Source organism: Plutella xylostella, chromosome 22 (genome assembly GCF_932276165.1).
Source record: "Plutella xylostella chromosome 22, ilPluXylo3.1, whole genome shotgun sequence".
Classification (NCBI taxonomy): Eukaryota; Metazoa; Arthropoda; class Insecta; order Lepidoptera; family Plutellidae; genus Plutella; species Plutella xylostella.
Window position 1 is genome coordinate 3,750,587 of NC_064002.1, and position 19,330 is coordinate 3,769,916.

Sequence of the window (19,330 nt, forward strand, 5' to 3'; positions counted from 1 at the left end):
TAATGACAGACTCTTTTTTGTTCTGTTCAGAAATTCCATCATTTCTGAATTGAAAAATCTTGGTTTTCATTTATCTATTATTTGGTTGGCCAATAGAAATCAAGCCGTAACCATACTATAACCAATCAAAAATGATAAACCGATACATTGAAAACAAATGTAGGAGCGGGACACGTCTTCTTTCTTTCTGTCTTTCGGCTGTCGTGTCGTGTCGTTGCACTTTACAAATGTCGATGTCGCGTGTGATGAATAACTTTACAAATTGTAACTAAATTATTATAGAAAAGCAATGGGTGGACAAAAGTTTGAATACGATGAGAGTGGCTCGACATTCTTTTACTTTGTTCTGTCCTTTCTTGCATTAATCTTGGTACCAGCAACATTTTACTACTGGCCGCGAAAGAAAAAAGAAGGTAAGAAATATTGTGCTTATGCTACTGTTTTTGAGACTAATAATATTGCAATAATACTATTGTTAGAATAGCTCGACGTACAGTTCGAATGGGTGTCATCAAAAGACACAATCGTCTTGTTTATTTACCGTTATTCACGACTTCATAGCTCTGTCATGTCTGTATAATTTACATGGTTTAAGTACTATTGCTAATATATCGGTAAAATGCTAATCCATATTGTTTCCCTCCTTAGATCCAGCTAAACGAGCTGAACTATGTCAATGTCCACCATGTGTGAAGAAACAACTAGTGTTAGAACAATCACAGCCGTACAAGGGTCTGAAGAACTTCCTTGTGAAGTTAGCAATAATATCAGGATGGGTGTTATTAGGATTCTTAGCATACAAAGTGTCACAGTTTGACTATGAGATGTCTAACTTTGACCCCTATGAAATCCTGGGCCTGCCGCCGGGCTCCACTCAGGCAGAGATCAAGAAGTCCTACCGCAAGCAGTCCCTCATACTGCATCCTGACAAAGAGACTGGTGATGAAAAAGCATTTATGAGGTTAACTAAGGCTTATCAGGTAATGTTGTAATTTTACGCTATTGTGAACATGATTGAAGATAATGTTTTTTTTCAATGTTGATAAATATTATATCCATACATACATAATGTATATGGTTAAGATTCTCATTATTAATAAACTTTTGTAAATTTTTCAGGCACTTACAGATGATGAAGCAAGAAGAAACTGGGAGAAGTATGGCAACCCAGATGGACCCGGTGCCATGAGCTTTGGGATTGCTCTGCCAAGTTGGATTGTTGAGAAAGAGAACAGTGTTTGGGTACTGGGTCTATATGGCTTGGTATTCATGGTTGCATTACCCACTATAGTAAGTTATTTATTATTTTTATAACATATTAACCATTTATTTGAGGTTTATGACTTGAGATTGAACAAATCTGGTGACAGTTACTCCTTATTCATGGAGCAAATTGCTTATTTTTTTATTTCTCAATGGTGGAACATCAGATTTATCATCACAATGCTATGAAAATGCCCTATAAAGGTCATATTGTGTATGTAAGCATTGCGGAAATCAGCAATTATTTTCACATACTGCAAAGTATCAAATATAACTACTTAATTAGAAATTAAGTTACCTCCTGTCCTAAATATTGAATAATATTATAATTTAAATATGTATATTTCCACAGGTTGGTATGTGGTGGTACCGCTCTATAAGATATTCCGGAGAGCAAGTCCTTCTGGACACATCTCAGATGTACTTCTACTTCTGTCACAAAACCCCCTCCATGCCGCTGAAGAGAGCCCTTATGATACTTGCCGCATCTTGTGAATTTGACCGCAGACACAACTCGGAAATTGTTGAGAGGATCACAGATAATGAAGAAGTTCCTATGGTATGTATTTAATATGTTGCACTCTTAGGCATGTTAAATGAATCAGAAAGAAGAATACAAACAATACGTGATAATGATAATATTATTAAAATACCTTTCACTTTAAATATGCAACAGTAGGACAATAATAATGATATCATAATAGTGTCATTTCTTCCTCTCACATATCTCCAATACAACATTCATGAGTTGCATTGCTCTACAGACACATGCCCTTTCCCAGACAATAGTATTTCTTATATTGATGATCATCAAAAGTTGCGTGCAATGAACAAAAAACAACAACAAAATACACTGGCCTATCTAACAAACATTTGTTCTCCCAGCTGCTCCGAGAGCTGCCGAACCTGGGTGAAAAGAACAAGGAGCAGCCGCTCTGCCGTCCCTACAGCATCAAGGCCCGTGCTCTACTCCACGCACACCTGTCCCGCATGCGACTGCCGTCAGAGGCTCTTGAAGCCGACCGCCGCTACATCGTGGCTAAGTGCCCCGATCTGGTGCTCGAGATGGTCAACTGTGTGAACCAGCTGATTGCGTTGGCTTATGCTAGAAGGAGTAAGTAAGGTTTCTTGATGTTTGCGGGGTAGGAAAATAGTTGATAATTTATTAAAAAGGGGTTTATTTTTTACCTCTAAAGAATCTCATGGGTTAAATTAAATCTTCTTAGAGCTGAGATGTTTAAAATCAGAGTAATTCATTATTATCAAAATAGTTTAAGTTCACTTGCAGTAACAGGCAGGAAGATGACTAGGCAGGAAGTCAGTAGGTAGGCATTAGGTATGTGAGTGAAATACTTTCATACTCATTAGTATGAGTCAGGAGCGTCTGATACCTGATACCTTTTTGAGTTCATAAATTTCTTTTTAACAATAATGCTTATTGTATATACTAATTTGTGTAAATTTTAACAATGTACCTGATAAATTGTTAACGTATAGTTAATCTCTTTCAGTTCCCCGCCTGCCGTCAATAGAAACCATAGAGAACTGCATGAAGATGTCGCCAATGATAGTTCAGGGTCTGTGGGAGTACAAGTCGCCCCTACTGCAGCTCCCATACATCACTGAAGACCACCTCAAGTACTCCGCCAATCGCAAGAAACACGTGAAGTCCCTGCTACAGCTAGCTCAGTTGAGGAGCGAGGAGCGACGGCAATTCCTTAAGTTCCTGAACGATAAGCAATACGAAGATGTGATGAAAGTTCTTGGGAACATGCCTTACATACATTTCCAGATTAATACTGAAGGTAAGCAATTATAAACTTTTGAATTAGTTAAGTTAAATATATAAATCCAATTTATTTGTTTATTTTGTACAAAACACTTGTTATAACATCAGCTTGCCAGGTAACTCTAAGCAAACTCGAAGCCTACTTATAATGTAACATAACATCGCACTTTGTCTCGACATTGAAAATATTAATCACATAATGCATTAGCAGATTGAGCAGATTGAGCGGCAAAAATGCCATGCTAGTTGATGTTGGTTTCTGAAAATCGAAATTGATTTGTTTACTAAATGTAGTACCATCAAATATAGTTAGGTAACTTTTAATTTAATGTAACCTTGTCGAAGTAAACTCGATATTCTGATATCGATACAATCCCTGAACCGAATGATCCATTCCGATGACGTCACGCACCTGCTCCAGGGTTGTCACACGCGTGTCTTCCACTCTAGGGTTGTCACACGTGTCACCTCCACTCTAGGGTTGCCACAAGGTTGTCACACACATGTTGTCCGCAGTGATCGACGACGAGAACTCGACGGTGGTGACAGCGGGCGCCATCGTGACCGTCACCGTCACGCTGCAGCGGACCAACATGAAGGAGCTGTTCGGAGACACCACCATCAAGGAGACTGAGATCAAGTTAGTAAAACCGTGTAACTTATAATGATGCATTTTTTAAATTTAGTCTTGGAGAAATTTATATTTCTCTTTATGATTGGTGTTATTATATACCTATTTTCATTGCAGTTTCTAGATCGAAAACATTAAATCCACATAAGTTTGGTGTATCTTCTCAAATCAGCAAAACACATACAGCTACAAAATAGTCATTTGCAAGTGCAAGACATGGGCCTCCTTCAAGACAGGAGGGTACGCGGGGATTAAATTAGGAACCCTCGGCAAGGCAATAAGAGTCACCACTGCGCCCATTCGTCGACATTGCAAAATAATCACTAGAAACAAATAGTACCTACCTATTCCGCTGCCAAATATTAAATTAAATTTTTCACCATTCCTTAAACAGGGAAGACAACGGCGAGGAAGACGGTGACAAAGTAGAAAACGGCAAGAACGAGAAGGAAAAGAAGGAGACATTCAAGCGACCGGTCTGGATGAAGCAGCAGAAGAAACAAGCGCCTTCTAAGAAGACCAAGAAGTCTGCAGCGGCCAAGCAGCAAGTGAAACTGGCGACCGCCGCCGCTGAGGAGAAGGAAAAAGAGAAGGAGAAGGAGAAAGAGAAGGAAAAGGAGAAAGAGAAAGAAAAGAAGACCAAAGACAAGGAGGTTAAGAAGAAGGATGATGAAGGTAAGACATTATTTTTGCATAGTTGTGTAGTAGCCGGTAGTGGCTGGATGAGGACGGCCGAGGACCGAGTGTTGTGGCGCTCCTTGGGAGACGTTCAGCAGTGGATGATTATTGGCTGATGATGATGATGATGATGTGTGGTATTTAGTGTTTTCGTGTTTAATAATCAGACAGAACACGGAAAAACACAATGTTTTTTTTTTGAATTACAGCTAATGTAGAATTTCATATTTATTCTCTAGCCAAGTCACTGAAATGTAGTAAAATCATTCTTGTTTGTTTATAAATCATATTCTGGCCAACGTGACGTCATGACGTGGTGCACCTATTGTAGTTGTTATTGGTCATACTTATGAATTTTCATGTTTAGTTAATAAGTGCCCAGTTGCTGTGACCAATTGATTTCAAAGTATGAATCAGCTGATACGCTTTTGAATGTGAGGAATGACTTACGTCTATTTTCAGGGCCACGTTTATAAGAATACTGAAATGTAATTAGAGAGTATTAAACTTGTACAACTGATGAAATTCAATTATGTGTTCATGTAAATACCACAGCTACTAATTCTGAACCGTACGCTTTTCGAGGCGTGTTCCAAATTCATAGCAATATTATCACAATTTTTATTTTAGAATGGCTGTCGACTTTAAATTCATAATGAGATAGACGTACGAGTAAGAACGCCGTACTTGTGGCTCGACTGTTTTCGTTCGTTTGTCACCTTAAATTCGCGTACTGCACGAACAAAAACGTTCATCGAGCTACTTACTCGTACATCTATCTCCCACTTAAGAATTGGAGCCCACATCTCTAACACATCCCCTTTTATTAAAGTGTCTATCTAAACACATCCCCTCTCTTCATTTATTAAGGTGTCTATGTAAAGTTATTTAAATAAATATTTTTTTAATTTATTTTTGTCTCTCCACCCACAGGTTCAGACTCGGAGGCCGGCTCCGACGACGATTCCGCATCCAACTCCGAAGCGTCTGAAGACGAGGAGCGGGACAAGTCCTCGGCTCAAGACGATGAGGATGATGACCAGTGGGAGAAGTTCCAGAGGAAGATACAGAAGAGAGAGAGACTCGAGGGCCGGTCGAAGAGCTCGCATCCCGTGCACTGTCCTTACTTCCCTCTTGTAAGTGTTTTTAAATTTATTTGATTGCCGCGGTCCATTTGATGGCTGTCTGGCCAGTTATCTGTAGTCCAGTCCTGGTTTTCGTAATTTTAATGTACATACATCTCTGCCCTTTGTTTTCTCATAATGACCCCAAGAGGCGCTGGTTTGTAGAGTATGCAAACTTTTTCGTCTGGGTAAAATATAATAAATAATAAACCCTTTAAATAAAATATAAATCCACGTTACCGAGGTACCTGTTTTCAGTAGACGTGTTCTAAACTTTAAACCGCTACTAGGTAAGCGTATTTTGAGAGCGAATGGATCATCGCCGCTAGGTGAGGCAAAGATCTAATAAAACTGCCTGGCAGTAATTAGCTGTAAATACGATATTAAGTAACGCCCTGTTTATAGCCGTGCGATGCAAGTGGCAGTACGGAAATCTTTGCGTCTTCCCCATTCTCCCACATACAATCATGAATGCCAATGTCCTTCACATCACGTACGTAACTCAAACCCTCTTCCCGCTCCCTAGGACAAGCAAGAGTACTGGTGGTGCTACATCTGCGACCGCAAGTCGCGCACGCTGCTCACGGCGCCGGCGCACGTGACGGCGCTGCTGGGCTCGCTGGAGGTGCAGCTGCGGTTCACGGCGCCGCGCTGGCCCGGCCTCTACACGCTCGCCTGTTGCCTGCGCTCCGGTCAGTTGCCGACTACGCTTTGTTAAATATAGTGTGAGCCCTATGACGTAGGGAAAACCAACTAATGACAGATAAAATGTATGGATGTGATAGCTGTCATAGGGCTGATAATACCTATACATTCTGTATGTAGAGTGGTGGTGCTACATGTGTAGTATTGTGTGGGCTCGCTGGAGGTGCAGCTGCGGTTCACGGCGCCGCGCTGGCCCGGCCTCTACACACTCGCCTGCTGTCTGCGCTCCGGTCAGTTGTCTTTGTAAAATACAGTATGGAGCCCTATGACGTAATTGGTTTAAGAAAACAAACATATGCCAAGCAAAATTGAATGGTTTGGTAGCTGTCATAGGGCTCATTTTGTATGTAGACTGGTGGTTCTACATGTGTGGCCTCGCTGGAGGTGCAGCTGCGGTTCACGGCGCCGCGCTGGCCCGGCCTCTACACGCTCGCCTGCTGTCTGCGCTCCGGTCAGTTGGAAACTGTGCTTTGTATAATAAAGCGGGAGCCCTATGACGTTTGATTGACAGGTCTTTATGCCTGGTAAATAAGGTGGTTTGCTCTTGAAAACGAACAAATGGGAAATAGGACTCAAGCTATATTTCACGCAGTATACATTCTGTATGTCGACTGGTCGTGCTACATGTGTACTAGACTCGCTGGAGGAGCAGCTGCCTGCGCTCCGGTCAGTTGGCGACTGTGCATGTATAACTGGCATATAGCGTGAGGCCTGTGACAGTTGATGGAGAGATCCATATAGCTGGAAAATATTAAATGATAAAATAAAATGTACGGATTTGATTTGTTGGTATAGGACTCATGATATATTTTATAAAGGATATACATTCTGTATGTGCTACATGTGTGGACTTGATCGAGCTGCAAAAGTGCTTCGCGGCCCGGTTTTTACACGCTCGCCTGACTCATACTTAATATCAATCTTTAAAAACATACTTTAAGAAGCTAACGTTTTCTCCTTTGCGCAGACTCGTACATCGGCATGGACCAGCAGCAGGAGCTGAAGCTGGACGTGCAGGAGGCGTGCGCCGTGCCCGCCGCGCACCCGCAGTGGGACCTCAGCGACTCGGACGACGCACACAACGACCAGGTATGTCTAGTAGAGTACACACTCTACACAATCAGTACAACAGTTGAAGCTGGACGTCATATTATTATCACTCTATGTGTACTGCCGCTGTACCACAGATTAGATAATCCCGTTCCCAGTAGTCGAATCTGCAGCGCAGAGGTTAGGCACCGACAGCTGCCGATATCCGCCAGTAAAGTCGCCGACGATGATCTTCGAAAAAAATTTAGAGTTTTATGCGTTGTCGATAGCGGAAGGTTCATATAAATGGGGACTTGTTAATGTGTAGGTACATAGTGCTTAAATATTTAGCGTTGCTACACGTATATTTAAAATTGTATGGACCCTTAATTAACCCTTGCCGAGATCTGTGACATGATGATGTCAGAAACCCAGCAGGGACCTCAAGCATATTATTATCTTTCTCTACATATATCACCCTTACCTTGGCGACGTTCAATCGGCGCAGCGTATTGAGTATCCGAAAGGCGTTAAAATTCTTGAGGTGTGAGTTATCTGAGTGCACTTTGTAATGTAACATAACAAAGTGTTTGTTTAGTAGCTAAACGTGACAAGTAATACGATACCCAAGTTATTCTACCTTCTACATTGATATCTATGTGGATGACTAATGTTTTGGCGAATGCGAAATAATATTCGTTTTTTTATTTTATTTTACAAGACGGTATGGATTACACATGCTAGTGATGATGATTAAATGTAAAGGTACATAATAAAGCCCTTCATCTAACATTAATCTATATTGTTAAAAAGCTATAAGGTGATTAAAATTTATTGTGACGTGGATACTCTACCAAAAAATAAATAAAAGTTAGGCCGTGAGCCTAAAATACGATTTTGTAGTACCAAGGTTGTATGTTTATGAATAAACTTTCAGTCGTGACGTCTTAGGAACAGATATTGCTATCTCTTTTACACGCACCACTAGCAATAGGCTTGAAAACATCAATGGAATACCTACGTTTATTTTTATTATTCCACTATACAGCGTGCTCGAAAGTGAATGAAACTCTAAATTGTTGACTTTAATTCTGGTACAGAAATGTTCAGCCTGTATACAAGCGATAGTTATTATTGGTGAGTTGGTGACAGAGTGTGTGCCAACTTTTATAGTGAGATTTACACACGATTTAAAGTAAAATTATAGCTTGCTGATGCTTTGGTTATCAACATTTTTAAAATACTTTTAGTTGAGTTGAGTTACTTACCGCACTTATCATTTATTTGGTTTAAAAAAATTGTGTACTTAACGACCTACCTACATGGTTAATCATAAAAATAAACACTCGAAGTACCAATTTAATTAAAAACATATTATATTTTGTGGTCACTGTTAAAGTTTATAATTTATACTTTAATCAGTAATTTGATCGTTTTACTACATCGTAAAATTTTGATACTTAATTAGGAAGATTGTAAAACGTAGGGTATAAATTATAAAAGTCTTTAGTATCAAGTACTTACCAATATTAATGCGATATTATTGGATCAAACATCAAAATGCCATGTAGGAATTTCTGCTTTTTCTGGTTTGAAGCCCATTAACACAAATAATCATATAAAATAACCGTATAGATAGTATAAGGACGTTACACGAGAGAAATGTTGTGATGTGAGGTCTACCTTGTATCCGACCATTGCCTTTCAAGGGATGTGTCTAAATTCATGGTCACTATTACTATTGTATTATAGTTATGACTTTATGGCGGTTATGTAGTAAACTTCTGTCTCGTCATTTCATCAGCCCCCGCTATCTGAGTCTGACTGATTCCCAACTGAAGCCCTATACACCTAAATCAGGATGGAAATGTGAAAGCTGGTATTACTTCATTTGAAGAAAGAGGCTCCACACATGGGTTCTGTAATATGAAAATGGCAGACGACCTCATATATCAGACACTATCTCGCCCTATTCGTACGATTCTGTCAATACTTACATATTCCTACTCCCACTTACATATTTATAATGTAAAGGCCCGCAATTTCATACGGTTTCTTTATCTGCGGGAGTCATACCAATCAATGAGGCGCTTATTCCTCCCTGGATACATTTATATTCAATGTACATATATTTTTAGTTTTTTTTTTTTTTATATAAAGGCCGTCATTTTTGTATGGTTCCTTTATCTGCGGTAGCCATAGCAATCAAAGTGACCATCAGTCTCCAAATCGCTAATACCTCCCAAATATATTTTGAGTATATTTTATATATACTTAAAATGTTAAATATATGTAATGTTTGTCCGCAGGGAGACAACGAGAGCGAGTTCACCACGGACGACGAGGTGGAGGACGAATAGTTACAATAATATATAAGTTATTTTTATAGAGTTTATTATTATTGGGGTGTGTGCAGACTTGTTGTATGAATTGGAAGCGAATGAATATAATGTTTTTATAACATGCACTGCGGAATTTTATTTTAACTACTTTAGATTTATTACTAACCAATAATTTAAGCTTTTCTACAGATTTACACTAACATTCCCAAAAGTCTAGTCTGTGAAGATAGAAACCAATATCAAGTTGAGCTCAATGAATGTAAACTCAATGTTTACGAAGAAAAATAAAAGCAAGTGAGCTCAAAAGGTGGCACTGAGAATATCATAGTTGAAGAAAAAAAACATGGTTCAGATTGAAGACAAGTAAGCCTTTGAAAAATAAAACATCTTGTGAGTATTCTTTTTTTCTAAAATTTAAGATGCGAATACGCATCAATTTAATCAATCCTTTTATAAAATAACAAAAACTCTAAAATTTAAGGTAAAAGGAAAAAGTGACTGAAACTGTAATTTACTTACACTTTAATTTTTACATAAGCCGATAGAAGAAGGTTTACTTTACATATTTCAGACTTTATATCATAATTTATTATACTGTGCAAGCATCTCCATCACTACCTATGACTATGATGTATAACTAAAACACATCAGACTAGCGCCAGAGAGCGCTCATATATCTGCCCTGCCAATTTCTACCAAGGACCCTTAACCCTTATCCTAACTGCAGTGTAGGACCTCAGCACAGGATGGTAGTGTTTCAGCCGGGTCCTGTTTCAGGCACCCCGTCGGCGGGGCGCGGGGCGGGGCGGGGCGGGCCAGCGGCGCGCGGCCCGCGCACTCCCGCGCCGCCGCCCGACTCGACCGCTCGCCCCTCGCTCGCGACCGGTGTCGTATTACCGAACCAAAAATACACACAACCGCGCTCGCCTATTTAGAAACGATCGGCCACCGTGTACCCAACAGTGATTGACAGTGCCGAGTGGACGAAAACTAGACTAGAAGTACCGACGGCGACGTAAGTATTCCTAATGTTTACCTGATGATTTGCGGTTTAAAGTTTGGTCGGATCGTAAAATATATTTTTGACAGTTTTCCCCGAAACGACCGCTGTGGTGGTCCCGGTGGGTGGATGTGGACGTGAACCGATCAGGATTAGGTTTCTGCAAGGCTTGTCGCAAATTGAGTTTACGTTTACTAATAATATAATTAAAATCAATCGATCGAGTCGAGGATCCATGGGTGATGATGACACCATAGCGTGATAATGAATACAATTTAATTTTTCCCTCAGATTTTCCTCTTAGCTTGAACAACAACAGACTCATTAGTATCCAATAAGAATAGAACCGCTATTGTTATTATGGCTAAAATACCTACCTACTTATTTATTACACGAATACAAAACTGGATTTTCTCCAAAACAACAGCGCGTCGTAATTTAAAAAATCAGACGAGATCGAAAGCAAAGCAACTTTCATCGTGTAATAATAATAATAACAAAAAATAAACTATTTTGACCTGAATTTGATATCGGTTGTTCATTGCATAAGTGTTTATCCCGGGCCGAGTCTATAGGTAGTTCCCTACTGATCCGCGATCAGCCGAAGATAAAATGTTAGTGTAGTTGGCAACAACAGACACTGGGACTGACAGCGGGGTCGCCGCGTCCCGAGGGAAACTTTTTACTCTTCATTATCTCCTATTGTCTTCAGCTCATCCGCAGTCACAAGACCCACAATAACCTGAGATTTAAGTGCCGGCTCAGCAAAAACGAGACACAGAAACGTTCGTTATTGTTACGAGAGACAAGTTATGTGATGTTTCAGGAATTCGTGCAGGTTTTATTCCCGCACGCAGAAAAACTACACCGTTCGCCTATTAGCCCGGTTTAGTTGGAAAATATGCTATCTTCAAACATTTGTTATTCATGTTGTCATATTTTATGTTGATGTCATAAATAATGGCATTAAATTCCATCGTCTCGTAGCTAATTTACGAGGTCGCTAACAAAATAATAAAACACAGTTAAAACGTCTTACCAAATTTCAAAATTAAAACATGCGTGGTTTTAACAAAAACTTGCAACAAAATAGTATAGCAACGCCTCGGCTGCAAACATTATCAATAGAACATAGAGCAGCGCTCTACGAGCGTTTATTCCAGTAATTTTCATGTCAGTGACTTTGAATATAGCCTGAAGTCGCGATTGGTGATATCCCAAAGCACATTGGTTGGGCGCTGGTGGCGGCGATGAATCGAAGCGGGCACTGATAGCGGGCCGGTTAGACGAGTCGAGAGTGCAACGGCCCAAACTATAAAGGGAATTTTAAAACGCCCGTACTTGCAAGCCCTTGCATTTTATATCAAGTTATAACTCCGTCTCGATCGAGAAAGAAGTTCGCGCTTCGTTCCAGTTGAGGCTTCGCGATGACTCGCTGTTTGAACAGGGCTCGCTCTTTGTTGTCTGAACGGCTGCCTGGCTAAACCCAGCATACATATTTATTGACAGATCTTAATGATGTGTGTTAGCATACCTTAAAAATATTTCAAACAAACTGGACTAATAACTATACCAATGTAGTATTAATGGCTATTTGACGCACGCTTCGCTTAATTACGTCGGTTATCTTGACATTATCGGTAGGTGCGAGGGATACCAAAAACCTTTAACTTTGTAAAATTACTTAATCCTAAAAACAGTTGGACTTAAAAAATATTTCAGATTTTTCTTCTACGATTTACATAATATTTATGATTGTGTCTTATCAGAAACCAATGAATCTGGAAGCATAACTAAACCAATGCAGATATTTTTAAATCTTTGCATTCATTTTATCAACCATTAGCCGAAAGTATTGTCGATAAATTACATTAAACACTAAGTTAACTTTAGCATTACACATAAAATATGTAGGTACAGGGGCATTGCGATGTAACATTACACCCAACATTCACGAAGTATCATAATCGTTCTAGGAATAAGGTTTAGCTACCGGTTTTGATAACTACATACATACGATTTGTCCTCTGATGATTTATCCTTTGTGATAAATTCATTACTATGATTCATAGTGAAATCACACACGCTGGTCAAATCTGTTTGTTGACATTGTTTGTTGTATTGTAATGTTTATTTGTAGACTTTACCTTTACCTTGTTGTGTTGTGAGTTGTGACAGCGTTATTCATGTACCGAATGCTGTGAATCATATTCGTCACGGCTTCATCATAGTAATATTAGATTCTATGTATTTTGGTACGTAATCTTTTAGATTATACCTATGTATATTTTTGCATTGTTATACTGCATTCATATTGGTTAGTTTAGCACCTTGTCATACCATTTTGTGGTCAGCACATTCTGACTAACCATAGGATTTTATTTATGAAATTAAACGCCAATTTCGCGGAACTGTAATCAATGCATTGTACCTATGTGTTTTGAGGACAATACTGAATTAAACGAATTTTGTCGTTTTTGTGTGTGAATGCGGCTATGTAATAGCCGCATTGAATACTCACTTCTATTAACTTTAGCGACTTGCTTTCGTGTCATAATGATCGAGAGACTAATTAAATTTAGGATTAATCTCACGTATTCTTGTTGTGTCTGAACAGCTGATATTAGACGTCTCTCAAGACATATCTGAGGCAGTCGGCGCCAGTATTGCAAGGGATTGGCCCTGGCTGCGTCATCACACCACAGATACACCAATATGTGACCCGGCCTCGGCGAGCACATCCGTTGCGCACGCGCAATGTCTTCACATTATTTATGAAACCTATTACTCATACTTTTTACTTCCATTAAACGTGACGTCAGGTCGGACCATGTCGATTCTAGGAATGATTTACAAGCAGCTAGTTTTATGTCTACTTCAATCAAAACTGTAACTCGACTTCGCATTCGGCGCATGTCGATCTCTTGAATGACCTACTTACATTACATCACAAAGCATTTACCTATATTAATAGATGGAGTATTCGGAGAATCTTTCAAGACTATCTTTTTTTTTAGAGATTTTTGGGTAGTGATAGGCAATTTATTTACTGGATTTTCGCCAAGATTTCGCTGTGTCGCTGTGTCTGTTCTGTACATCCCATAACACATTTACACTTATGCAATGATTTTCAAAGTCGTATATTCTAATAATAGCCGCAGTAAGTGAGTGTATGTAGGTGTTGTGGTTGTGTCGCATTGAACTTGTCTTTGACAGTGAATTTCTTCACTACAGTTAGATAACTTTGTTTAACAGGCGAAGGTGTTGTTCAATAAGTGTGTTCATCTTTCCCTATTGGCTCCTTTCTATATCTTTATTGCGATAGAACATGGTTTCATAGATAATATTTATTAGTGTCAAGACTTCCATGACTTCATCAATATATTGAGTTACGATTAATTAGATATTTGAATTACCCATGCCTATACCTAAATCTTAATAAGTACCTATGTCTAAAGATATGTCTTAATATATAGTAATGTTTACCAACATATGATAATATTTTATTATCCGATGCTTCCCTATCTATGTAAGTATAGATAATTGGCTTCAGGTGCGTAATTTCTCAACCGCAAATATGATCCTAATGGTTTCAGTTGTAGATAACCTCACAAACGTTGCTTAAGAAGCGGTGTAAACAAGAGGTTTAGTATGTCATTCTGCATTATAACACCTCGTATTGCTAGTTGTAAGTAAATGTTGGTATTGATTGAGGAGTCGCTATCGGCTCCGCGTCCAGAAAGTGTCCCGTCTAATGGCGGCCCGCCAGCTCTTTCGCAACAAGTCTAATTTTACCCACCAAGGTTCCGACTTCAAGTTTTGGGGGTTATTGACATGAGCAATGCGTTGTCCATTTGTTATTCAATTATTCGGAGCTGTCTTATTGTGTAACTTTATGTGGTTTATGCGACTGGAAGGTAATAAAGGGTGTGTTTGTATGAAACAGGCGCGTAACAAGCTTAGCGTTCTGGGCCAAGTGTAGGCCGGCGCCGCTCGGCAACATTGAGCGCCGCTCACAGAAATAACACGAGGCTAGGTTTTTAAATAAAGAGTACATTAAGGAATGTAACTCTAGCTCCCCGCCCGTGCAATGTTACAATGTTTAATTTAAACTGAATTTCACCTGTGGGTTGTTGCCCTTCTTGGACGAAAGAAGCCACTTAAATTGAATCAATATTTGCGGACGGGCCATCGAAATGCGAAACTGATGTTGACAGGGCCGCAAATTATCATATTATCAGATAACTTATTGCAGTCAATATTGAAAGTTCTGAAAGCTTCCTTAATTGTTATCTTTTTTCGCTCAATAATATTGCGGTTCTTTTTTGGGTAAAGCATCGTGGCTTTAAATATAACAGCACGAATTAAATCTCAATATGATTATCATAAAGGTTTGTGGAGCGGAGTAGTGGCGCCTCGACTACGGGTTTCTGTCTATAGATGTAACAGTCTGAGCCTAATGACAGCAGCTTCGAATAGCTCGTTGAACGTAAGCTCGGACGTCATCGCCGGGGCTTGCGACACCTCGCGGCCGCACTCCGCCTCCCGTGGTCCGAACTAATGCAACAAGCTCTCTAGTCATCTAGGTATCATAAGTACCAGTTTTTTGTACTTGTAAAGTTTGAAATTTAACACTTTTCCCAATACAACAATCTGTTTTGCCAAACGACCTCACGAGCCCACAGCTGCGCAAACATGGTTCCTCCACGCAGCATTGTTCGCCACACCACTGACATCACCGCCGTATCTTCGACAATAATATAATAATAATAAATAACATATATCTACGTAATGTGCAACATATTGTAGGCAGGTATACCGTACGTAAAAGATATGAGAATGTTCATTGAGCATCTATAAATGTAACGGTGTACGCCTCCGCACCCCGAAATATACACTCTGAGCAGGTGTTCATATTTTTAGTCACATGTAAATTGTTTATATGTCCAGAGGATTTGAGGCATAAAATCAGGAAAATAAACACATTTAACTATTTTGATAAATTAATTTTGACTCATATGATACCAAACAGCGGTAATAGCTAGGTAGGCTGCTTAGTTCGACATCGTTTAAGGTTGTTTATTTGCTTATCTGGTGCCTGCGTTGTTTACACTCATGGTTAGCACGGAACCGCAGTAACTGATATTAGCGATTGAGTCAGCGCGTTGTGTAAATAATTTATTAATATATTAAACTTGTAACTGCGAATATGCAAAACTTCATATTTTGTTGTCTTTCGCGTCGTTTTTCTATATATCATTAACCTACTTCGGACAAGCCTGCAATTTGTTTGTGGCTCTTGCTGATCAATGTTTTAACGTGTGTAGTTTTGTTCAGCTCCACCGGTAATGACGCCATATCGCATCGTTAATCCACAGTCCATAGGAAGTGTCCATAGTCACCGAGCGACCATGAGCAGCGCTTAAAAAACTGGTTGTATCGGAGAGTCGAGGGAAAAGATTAATTGTGCGGACGAAAGCCCTGCTTTCTAAATTCTCACATTAAAAGCATTCGGTTGTCAATTAATATTCCTATAGATATTGCGTATGCAAGTATGCAGCAATTTAACGGTAACATAAAATGTGATAAATAACGTACTTAAATAAAACTTTAAGGATCTTTCGACATTCATAAAAAGTAAGTGGCTCGTATTATATGCCGGGGGCAATCATCCGCTGTCACAATGGAATCTCCGTCTCACCCAAATACCGAGATAATGGTCCGCGACCCGCGGCCCGACGCAGGCTGCGGCGGCGGCGGTTACTCACGCCGTGACGTCAGCGATGCGCATGAGTAACCAAACAAACCTCCGGCCTAATGGATCGCGGAGCCTCCACCACCCTGACGTCGCAATGCACTGATCGAACACGCGAGTCACTCGTCACACGTCGCGCCTGTCTTGTTCGATGTCCAATTTCTTAAGTAGGTCGCGGCGCGGGCCTCGGGCCAGCCGAGTCATCTTGTTTACAATATACCTTTTCCCTTTCGACTGACAATCAATTGCGTACGAGTTCTACGCAATGCTGTTATTATAATTGAAAGTGATAAAGATCGTACAGGTTTTCGAAATAGGCCTCCTTCTGTGCTCGCAATGATCGAGGAATTCCCGATTACGTTTATTGCGTGTTCACTTACCATAATCGAATAAGTGGCTGCTACACGGGCTTTGCACCTGACGAAGCTACCCTCCAGACCGCAATTACGTCGACCGTGAATAGCTCGCTAACATCTGTTGCTAGGTACCTACGTCAACATAAACACAGCGAATGTAAGTCGGATAAAAATAAAATAACTCGTTGGATATAAAATTCCAGTTGGCGGAGATGCGCGCTATGCAGCCAGGCGCTAGGTCGCCCATAAAGTTATTAGTTATTTGCATTCCTCAGATAAGAAGCTGCGAGTAAACGACGTTCAATCACGAACAAAGGCTTCAGTTGACACCTTGGACGTTACAATACAATAGAGAGAGAGCGACTATTTGTTTGTTGATAAAATTAATAACAGACGAGACACGGTAAATTATTTACCACAGCTCGTGATATCTTTCCATGATAACATTAAATTTCTAAGCCAGCATGCCATGTAGTAAAGGAAAATACATGGATTAATCGGTTCACCGTGCCGTAATTATACATTCAAACATCTTTTGTTTAACCGCATCCAAGGATCTTTTTGCATAATTAATCGTCATGAATACACTGAGAAACTTAAAGGCATTGCAGTCTTTTATTTGCACAAAGACCCTCAGATGCGATGATGTCTTGCGCAAAAGTATATCGAAATCGCTACAAGATTGAATAGAACTTCCAATCTCAAGGTAAGTGGTCGCAAATTCTTTGCCCATCAGTTTTTATTGTGGAGTTGCGAGCGAGTCGAATGATGGAGAAGTTGGCAGAGGCGCGACCTCTTGATTGGTGACGATGACGCCGCGGCCAAGGCCAACATAAATAGTCTCCATGTAGATAATAATATGCATGTAGATGCAGAACTCATTGTAGGCACATAGCCCACGCTAAAAGAATATGTTTGTATTATGCGCCGGGAGGCAGCAGCAGCAAAACAGTATATTTTAACAACTTCCGCAAGTTAAACAAGCCAATATTTTAATCGCGAAATGTAAACAAATCTAGTAAAGGCGAGTTAATAATTTTCATCTTAAACATTTTTAAGGAATCCTGGTTATATTGAAAATCTTTCAATGCCATCTTAAAAGAGTTGCCATATTCGATGCAGACAAAAGAATTGCACATCCATAAGGTTTTTGAAACGCTTTCTTCGCTGTACACGCTGAAGTGGCTATTGAGATGACAGGAATAAAAAGATTGACGGTTGCGGGCGCGTCGAATCGATGAAGACATCAAGCTGTGTGAGTGTCACGACCTTATGATTGTGCTGCGGACGCATGCCTCTCGGTCGCGTCAAGGCCAACCTTTGTCCTGCTCCCGGGATGGACACTCTTGGACACCGCACTCGCATGTCTTGGCATTTCTCCACTTACCAATACGTATGACTACGACTATGCACCTAACCATTACTTCGATACCCTTATCCATTCAATGTATGAAAGGTATTTTATATTCTTAGACCAGTGTACAGGTACAGTGTATAGATAGGACTATGACTACCATAAGTAGAACGCTCTCGCTCACAAGCTTGATGAGGTTGTTGTCTACCTGAGCCAAAAATGCGATGGTAGATATTGAACAATTGGAGATGCTATCGCTTTAATCAAATTTCGGTACGAGCACTCGGGTATATCACAAAGTGAAATCTGTGAATAACCGATAAATGATTCGCTTATTGTTTATTCCGCGTTCATATAAACGAAAGTTTAAATCTCAGCCTCCTTTCACTAATGTCTTTCTGGTCGTACATAGATATTGATGGAAGATAAAATAGATCGCACGATGTCTGAATTCCGAGTGCGGTCACTGAGGCTGCCCCGAGAGAAAATAAATCTTCAATTAGGTCAATCAAATGCCAGAGTAAATGCTCGCCCACCATATCTCATCGCGCCTTGTGGTCACTTCCATCCATCCGAGTCCCAAGCGTCATCGCGTACCTATATAATACGGGTTTAGAGCTACCCGTGGGGTCTGATGACATTTGGAGTTGATTGATGATGGTATTCTTTAGCTAATGGTGAGAGGTTAACATTTGGTGTTTGTCGACAGATGGCACAGTTGATAACTGTGCGGCTGAGCAAGGCGGACCACCAGCCGCTGGGCTTCCGGCTGCAGGGCGGCAAGGACTTCGGGACACCACTCGTCGTACAAAAGGTCAGTTCCATTATGAGCTTAACCTTCTTAGTGCTCAAACTTACTAACTTATTGCCATAAGTGCTGCGCAATAATTAGGGCGTTGACATTACCGCGCAGGGAGGTAAAGCCACATTTCTAGGTATTGACTAAATTTTAAATTAAATACCTGGATATTTTATGCACATGATCCGGTTCAAGCTTTCTGTTATCGAATTATGAGAAAAGCTATTGTTATACATACAAAGCAAAAGTTAAGCAGAATCAATAAGCACATTCGAATATAATTGTAATTTAAACATAACAAGTAAGAAGTAAATCGCACGCGCCCACGCGGGGCTATCGAACTTTGTGTTATGAGCGGCCTCAAAAAATGCTCGTTATAGGTACTTCGTTATAGAAGAGGTTCCTTCTGACCAGCCAGTGAAGAATATTATATTAATTTATCTTTCTGATAGTCGGTCCTTAGGTGGTTTACTTTTTGTGGTTTTGAATATTTTTATCGTATTGA

General features: G+C 40.0%; 2 protein-coding genes across 6 annotated transcripts in view; both read left to right on the forward strand.

Annotated features, from left to right (window-relative positions):
• Window positions 1–179: 179 nt before the first annotated feature.
• On the forward strand, window positions 180–9,686 carry LOC105388935 (translocation protein SEC63 homolog). The gene is made up of 12 exons (XM_038105341.2): window positions 180–413; window positions 649–980; window positions 1,120–1,290; window positions 1,616–1,822; window positions 2,149–2,377; window positions 2,775–3,068; window positions 3,569–3,692; window positions 4,078–4,358; window positions 5,295–5,497; window positions 6,012–6,177; window positions 7,158–7,279; window positions 9,529–9,686. Exons 1-12 carry the CDS (start codon window positions 290–292, stop codon window positions 9,577–9,579), a joined length of 2,304 nt encoding a protein of 767 aa, XP_037961269.2. The 5' UTR covers window positions 180–289; the 3' UTR covers window positions 9,580–9,686.
• Window positions 9,687–10,378: 692 nt separating this feature from the next.
• Window positions 10,379–19,330, forward strand: part of LOC105391359 (PDZ and LIM domain protein Zasp) — a 107,308-nt gene continuing 98,356 nt past the window's right edge. For 3 of the 5 annotated variants that reach the window (XM_048629281.1, XM_048629278.1, XM_048629279.1), the window contains exons 1-2: window positions 10,380–10,576; window positions 18,736–18,840. In XM_048629281.1, the coding sequence (XP_048485238.1) occupies window positions 18,736–18,840 (105 nt within the window). In that variant the 5' untranslated portion in view covers window positions 10,380–10,576. Of the gene's footprint in view, window positions 10,577–18,735; window positions 18,841–19,330 lie in introns of all 5 variants that reach the window. The other 2 variants (XM_048629277.1, XM_048629276.1) reach the window with 1 other exon arrangement.